General features: G+C 42.8%; 1 protein-coding gene across 1 annotated transcript; it reads right to left on the minus strand.

Annotated features, from left to right (window-relative positions):
* Nucleotides 1-433: 433 nt before the first annotated feature.
* scamp4 (secretory carrier membrane protein 4) lies at nucleotides 434-5,523 on the minus strand. The gene is made up of 7 exons (XM_080537107.1): nucleotides 5,482-5,523; nucleotides 4,586-4,625; nucleotides 4,314-4,442; nucleotides 3,261-3,417; nucleotides 2,205-2,306; nucleotides 1,778-1,895; nucleotides 434-1,310 (listed from the first exon to the last, which is right to left on the minus strand). The coding sequence occupies exons 2-7, from the start codon at nucleotides 4,590-4,592 to the stop codon at nucleotides 1,128-1,130; spliced, it is 696 nt and encodes a 231-aa protein (XP_080393233.1). The 5' UTR covers nucleotides 4,593-4,625; nucleotides 5,482-5,523; the 3' UTR covers nucleotides 434-1,127.
* Between the last annotated feature and the right edge of the window lie 2,286 nt (nucleotides 5,524-7,809).

The following is a 7,809-nucleotide window of genomic DNA, read 5'->3' on the forward strand; positions in this document are numbered from 1 at the left end:
CACTCTGCTAGCCACATTGTAAACACAAAACTCCAGCCTCCAACATGCTAGGATGATTTGTTTTGGAACACTGACTAGAGAGAAAGGTGCTTCCACAAACAGAGCACCGACCGCAAGTAAGCAAATAGTGAAATCAGTGTGCAAACAAAGGCCTTGATGGGAGAGCTGCTAGCAGTGCAGAATAGTGATGGAAATGTGTTTTTAGCAACTTGCATTATTGGCATTATCCAGTTACACCGAACATAAAGTTAGTAGCATTACTTAAGGCAACAGTCAAGCTAAACGTTTTCTACATGCAAGGGCTGCATGTACTAAGGCTGTGTTTAGTTTCAACAAAAAAGGTGTTTAGAAAGGAGGAAACGCAGATGAATTGAGAGTATGAAAAACAAAACACTTGTGAGATGCTGCAAGTAGATCCGATAATAATACAAAATTTATTTAAAATCATGCACTCTGTATTACCCTTCCTTTCTTTCTTCAGCTGCAAAGGTCCTTACTATCTGCCTTGTCCAGTAACACAAATACTTTACATTGATTTCATGCAGTTTGTATAGGCAAGACTTCATCACAGTCAGCACTGGTGAAAGGACTTATCTGTGGAACATCCCTGCTTTCTGTATCTCAGGCATTTGTTTTGACATAAGGCACAAGCCTTTGACATACTGATATCCTACACAGTCTCAACGCTGCTACTGACCCTAACGATCCTGACAATATGCAGCTAACTCCTTGATAAACTTAAATATATACAAATTAATAATCTCACATTTTTCTTTCTTTCAGTCTCAAATGTAAACACAGATACAATGGAATGGGTCAATATTTCTCTATCCATCACGTTCTCCTCAACAATAAGGCTTAAATTAGTGTTCCTGAAAAGGCTTACCCACTCTTCAGTAGACAGTATATTTCATATTTCAGGCCTCTTTAAATCTCACACTTCCAAGTACAAATTCATTTGATTATCCTCTTTTTCTTTCTTTTTTTCTCCTTTAAAAGAACAAGTCTTACTAAAAAAATCGAGCAATGCATTGTGTCATGGTGAAACTGTGACATGGTGAAGAGGGTCAGATATCCTGCTGCCATGGAAAAGGTTAAGTGTCTCCATCTAGTGGCTACTTCGGGTATCACCATTGTCCATTGTCTGGGTAGCTTGGCACTGCAGCGGGGTACTGGGGGAGGCTTGGCCCCGTTTCAGAAATGGCGTTGAACCCCGCGTCCCTCACGGGGGCGCTCTTCCACACGCCGCTGCTCCACTCCTCTTTTGCGCGGTCCATACTGCCGCCGCCGCCACGGTACATTCTGTGGACCTGAGGAGCGCAGACAGAGACCAGTCATAAAAAACGTACTATTTTATTCAGGAGTGTGTGCCTGTGTGCCTGTGTGCCTGTGTGCCTGTGTGTGTGTGTGTGTGTGTGTGTGTGTGTGTCATTGGTAGCCGCTCAATATGGAGAAGGCGGTGCTTCCTGTACCCATGAGCTGGATACTGTCTGTTTTACAGTATTGATACTGGATCTGTCAACCCACTGGTATCATCTGGTGTGAATAACATCCTGTGTGTGGCAGAACTGGTTGTTGGCTCAGCATTACTGTAACAGATTGTTTCCATGATATCAAAATGCACTGTTAGTATTTATGTCCTTTAGAATTGTACATGTATGCATTTAAAATGTGTGTGTGTGTGTGTGTATGTGTGTGTGTGCCTGTGTGTGTGCCTGTGCGTGTGCGTGTGCGTGTGTGTGTGTGTCTTTGTGTGTGTGCGTCACTCTGAACTCACCCTGATCAGAACCACTCCCATTAGCACAGTCACCAGAGTGAAGAGTAGACATGAGAACAGCATGACTACAGCCGAACCCACGTTGGTGCTGAAGAACAGCACTGTGGCGATCCAGCCGCTTTGGGGTGGTCGGTGAGAGGCATGGTGGGGTAGTGGGGTTAGTATTTGGCAATGGTATGATTATCGAGTTACACATTCAGCTGTTCAACAACCAAAACGTCACACAATGCAGTGAGTAAAGTGAGAGAGGTGGAGTGCATTAATAGAGAAACAACAGAACATTCGTGTCGCCAAGGCTGTGAAGCATCTGGTACATTCTTGGGGGTGTTGAAGGTGTTGGAAGTCGCACCAAAGCCGTTACAATCGTAAAAAAAAAAAACGACTACTATCTTATGCTAATGATGGAGAAATAAACAATGTTACTCACCAAGTGCCCCAACCAGAGATGCCCACCGTCTGAATGAGGGCGAGGACACATTGGAGGAAGAAGATGAAGAAGAATGTCATGAAGTTGAAGGAACTGTCCGCCCTGAAGAGGAGGAGAAGAGGGGAAACCAGTGAGTTAGGAAACAAGTTTTGAGACTGAGATGTCTGGAGGTTTGGCAGGCAGTGATACACAGGGCACCTCCATAAGTATTGGAAAGAAGAATTTTGCCTTCTATACAGTCTAGTCCCAACAGATTGGATTTAAGATCAAACACTTACTATGGGGGGTCAAAGTAGAGACTCTCAGCTTTAATTCAATGTTGTTGTTTTTTTCCCACATTGGGCACTGCTGTGCTTATGGACTGCACTTATATAGCGCCTTATTCTTATATTATAGTACTTTACAACGGCCTCTCATTCACCCATTCACACACCAATGGCGGCAAGCTACCATGCAAGGCGCCGGCCCACTCGTCGGGATCAATTTGGGGTTCAATGTCTTACACGACACGTGGCCAGCCGGGGATCGAACCGCCGACCGCCGTGCGATCATTAGACGCCGGTTCTACCTCCTGAGCCACAGCCGCATGTGGGTCTTTACCTGAAGGCCTTGTAGAGCGGTCTGAACCAGCAGGTGTAGCTACATGTGGGTGTTTACCTGAAGGCCTTGTAGAGCGGTCTGAACCAGCAGGTGTAGCTACATGTGGGTGTTTACCTGAAGGCCTTGTAGAGCGGTCTGAACCAGCAGGTGTAGCTACATGTGGGTGTTTACCTGAAGGCCTTGTAGAGCGGTCTGAACCAGCAGGTGTAGCTACATGTGGGTGTTTACCTGAAGGCCTTGTAGAGCGGTCTGAACCAGCAGGTGTAGCTGCATGTGGGTGTTTACCTGAAGGCCTTGTAGAGCGGTCTGAACCAGCAGGTGTAGCTGCATGTGGGTGTTTACCTGAAGGCCTTGTAGAGCGGTCTGAACCAGCAGGTGTAGCTGCATGTGGGTGTTTACCTGAAGGCCTTGTAGAGCGGTCTGAACCAGCAGGTGTAGCTACATGTGGGTGTTTACCTGAAGGCCTTGTAGAGCGGTCTGAACCAGCAGGTGTAGCTACAGGGGCTGAACAGGAGCAGCCAGAGCAGGGAGAAGCCGAAGTTGACTGCACTGCCCCCTCCTGCCCACCAGGCGATACACGAGATCACGTTCACACACAGCGTGGCCGAATACACTGGAGAGGAGAGACACCGTCACTGTTATGGTCTCACACACACACACACACACACACACACACACACACACACACGCACACACACACGCACACACACACACACACACACACACACACACTCAACAGGTGAAAACTGACCAAACCGAATCCTGCTTTCAGGCATGTCCAAGAGTGCATTTCATTAGAGAGTCGTTCTCTCCGCTTAGAACTCTTTCTCCTTAGCGGACCACTGAATAGATACAGGTAAGCGTTTCCCTCAACTGGTTCTCCCCATATTCGTGGTTTTGTTCGAAATAATAATTTCTTGATGACAGATTTTGATTTCTCTGAATAAATGTACTTCAATTAAAAGGTTGTCTGTTTTTCATGTTTTTCAGTGTGACATTATAAGCTAATTCACCAAAAGGTGCATTTTTTTAGAACCCTTTTTACTCATCTTTACCAGGGGTGGCAATAATTGTGGAGGGCACTGTATGTTCTATTTACTTCTTTTAATGGCTGCAAGCATGGCAGTCTGTTTCTAACAGTTTCCACTATGCCTTCCCCATATCCCTTGGCAACAACACATCCATATATGTTTCCTTCTTCCTCATGCATTCACACGTCTGTCTGGTTTTTAGCAAATTTAATAAGCAACACCTACTTCTCCATAGTTCTTCCACCACCACCATATCATGTTTTATATCACTATTTGCACTTCTGGTTAGATGCTAAACCGCATTCCGTTGTCTGGTACTTTAACACGGCAATGACAATAAAGTTGGATCTAATCTAATCTAATTATTAATAACACTGTTGACGCTTACTAGCATGTCATAGTGCATAGTGCATAGATACCTATTGAACCATGACAACACAGGCTAGTTCTCTGTAGTAGTGTAGGTGATATAACTCACACATCCAGAGGTTGTAGACCCGGCGCACCAGCTGTCTGTGAGGGGGTGGGATCTCCTCCTCCACATTCTGGTAGAAGCAGGGCTTAATGCGCAGGAACCCGGGCAGCGGTGGGAAGTTGTTAACCCTCTCTGAAACACGGTGACAGACAGGATGTCAGTGCAGGAAACACAAAACAAAGATTTCTACGGGGCATTGTGGGTTTTCATTCATGCATTCTGCCCCACAACTGAACTTGGCAGTTTTAGAAGACAGTCAGAGTTAAAATACAAACCTGTCATGTTGCAAACTGGATCTCAATTGTATTTTCGTTCCTGTAAGTAAGAGACATCAAAAAACATGACTTAGATCTCAACATGCATGCATTTCGTGAGCTTAGAATGATAAGGTTCTATCTCCGTTTAGGGTAGTTCAGAGATATTGAGCGTCAAAGTTTTTACATTCCATTATGTTTTGTGAGATGGAACCTTTGTATTTTATTAATTACTAACTCAAAAATGTCAACATTTTAAAAATAACACCACACAGGCATTAATAAACACCTAATGGATCAGATTATGTAAAAAAAACTAAATTTTGACAAAAATGGAGATAGAACCTTAATATAATTCTAACGTCACGATCTGTCTGATAGACTTCTACTAGGTATACTAACAGATCCAGAAATATAAGTTTATGGTCTTCTAGTTTGGTCTGGTCAGCACTAACACGTGAGGCTCTCCAGACCTATAATAATATTGACGTTTTGTACACGTATGGCTCAGCAAACCAACTGACATAACGGGGCAGCAACGAAAGACAACAGCCACCTCCACATTTAGGAATAATATACAATCAAAAGCCTTTACAAACGACTGGAGAACGTGTGTTAAAAACTGATGGTCCACTCACTAACGCTAGCTAGCACTGGATAGAAACTGTCACACTTCATCCGCCATTGTGGATCAAACGTCTCTACTCAACCCTATTCACAGTTGCCCCCCTATGAAGACACAAAATGGCGCCGGTTTCTTATTTCAACGTGACGTCTTCAGCTCTGAATTGTCATATAAACAGGTTAACTCACGAGTCGATATAATGACGCTAAACGATTAAAGAGATGTTAAAGTAACACATATATTGTCGTGCAACCGTATTCAGTGCAACGCAATGCTATGCTAGCTAATTTACCTGAACACCGTTAGCTCCAGAAATCCGTTCGGGATGCGTCGGGGTCAGTGTCAATGAAAGTGGCTGTGGAAGTCCCGTGAAAGTTACCGCAGTGCATTGTGGGAGTGGTAGTTCTAAGCACAACCCGTTTGAGTGTAATTCCGACCGTGTGAAACTACAGGTCACTTAATGTATGAAGGGTGCGGACGGACGGACGGACGGGAGTGTGGCAACAATTGAGAGAGACAGTTAGATGATTCCTCCTGGATAAATAGATTCTGGACTCCCCAGTTGGGGTCTGTCGAGTCTTTTCTAGTGTATGACGTGTGTTACCCTGCTCCCCCCCCCCCCCCCCCACCGAATGTCCAACCAGTGTCAGTGTCCAGTTAGATAGTTAACCCTGGACAAGCCCTGGACAATCTAGACAATTTGATGGCAGCTACTAGATTGTAATCAAGTGCAATACTGAAATACAACTGTGAACATTTCAAACCTGCAAACTGCGACACTTTAAATGAATGTGCAATAATACTATGTGCAATATGACAACCCTCGTGTACAGAAGGTTCAGAGATAGGAAATGTTAGAATATTTATAGCATAGCATAGAGTACAGCACAGTGTTTTATTTGTATAGTATAGTAGTATAGTATAGTGGATAGTGGATAGCCTTTATTTATGTAAACCAGCTCTTTTCCCTTCTTGTTTTTAGTATTTATTTCCTAGCACCAGGGGAGCCCCCCCCTCCTAAATTTCGTTGTATGGTACCTGTACTATATTAATGACAATAAAGACCATTCATTCATTCATTCATTCATTCATTCATGTCCAATCAGTGTCAGTGTCCAGTTAGATAGTTAACTAGACAGCCCTGGAAATATGTAGGATAACATAGGCAAGGCATAGGCCTATTACTGCTAGGCTGACTCAGGTAGTACTTTTTTTAACGCTTAACTTTTTTTCCTGATACAATACATTACCCATAAAGGATGTCTATGTTTAGCTGAAGTCACTTTTGAGATTTACGGATTGCATTGTAAACTTGTTACACACAACAGCTGGACTGAGTGTCACTGAAGGCAAAAATGAGTATAAAGTTGAGGGACACACCAAAGCAGAAAAGGAAAGGCCTCAACAGGCCTCAAACATAATATTGTGACAGTAACCTGGATGCACCAGGATTAGCTACCTTTCTCCAAATACAGTTATCTGATATGGAACCTTTAAGTTACAATTTAGCCAGTCCGAAGAGAGTCTCAAGTCGAACTTTGAGTCAAGTCCCAAGTAATAATGGGAAAGTCTCAAGTCATATCCCAAGTTCCTGATCTCAGGTCAAGTCAAGTCCCTAATTTTGGGTTTCCTCACATCAACATCTATGTTTTCATTCAAGCTGATTGGATTTTAATACACTGTGAATTAATGTATATATTGTAGCTTAATGAAATTCCATTCGTTTTTTTTTTTTTCAAATACATAACTAGTCAAGGACAGAGCAGTGTAGTGGACCCCCCATTCAAAGTTCAAAGTGCACCAACTGAAAAGTGACTTGGTGTGTAAACCCAGACCCAACTCTCCAGACGGGAGCAACCAAAGTCAAACCAGATGTGTCAACATCATCGCCCAGTTTCAGAAGATCCATGATTCCCCAGGCAGTTCTGATTCTCGTCCTTCCTTCCTTCCGTACTGACAGGAAGTGACCTGTACTCTGCTATCAAAGTTAGATTAGATTAGATTCAACTTTATTGTCATTGCATAGACAACGAAACCAGACAACAAAATGCAGTTTAGCATCTAACCAGAAGTGCAAATAGTGATAAAAAAAACTAGATTTAAAAACATGACAGTGATAGTGATATGTACAGTATGACATATATACAGTTACACAATTATACAGTTATATACAGAGTGCTGTCAGAAATATGGTGATGAAATTGTCAACACTGATAAATAATTATGATATACAATGTCTAAGGGGTGATGTGCCTGGAGTAGAGGAACGCCTCAACTGCAGCTGTGTCAGCCGTCTATTCCTAATCTAATCTATTCTAGATTGTAGAAAGTGACCTTACATTTTGGCAAGTGGCAACAACACATTTGGTAAATTAGATTATCAAACTGTATCTATAGTGCTGCAGAAATAATGCTCCTTACCATTGATCATTTCTCAGTTGAAGTTTCAGTCACTGAGTCTTCATTGATCTCATTGTTTTGATATCTTATCACATTTGATATCTTATCACATCTGATATCTTATCATGTTGAAGTCAATACATAGATTGAAACTCATAACTTGGGGATCTACATTCTAGTAAGAGCATAATCAACTCTGTGTTGTCATGTGATTTATCCT

Source organism: Nansenia antarctica (genome assembly GCF_963989245.1).
Source record: "Nansenia antarctica genome assembly, chromosome: 7".
Classification (NCBI taxonomy): domain Eukaryota; kingdom Metazoa; phylum Chordata; class Actinopteri; order Argentiniformes; family Microstomatidae; genus Nansenia; species Nansenia antarctica.

Bases quoted from the DNA above. Each gene is read 5' to 3' on its own strand.
- scamp4 (XM_080537107.1), bottom strand. The intron at 2,307-3,260 runs GTAAACACCCAC...CCTCCTCTTCAG, and splicing joins CCGCTCTACAAGGCCTTCAG to GGCGGACAGTTCCTTCAACT. The intron at 1,896-2,204 runs GTGAGTAACATT...ACCACCCCAAAG, and splicing joins ATCTCTGGTTGGGGCACTTG to CGGCTGGATCGCCACAGTGC.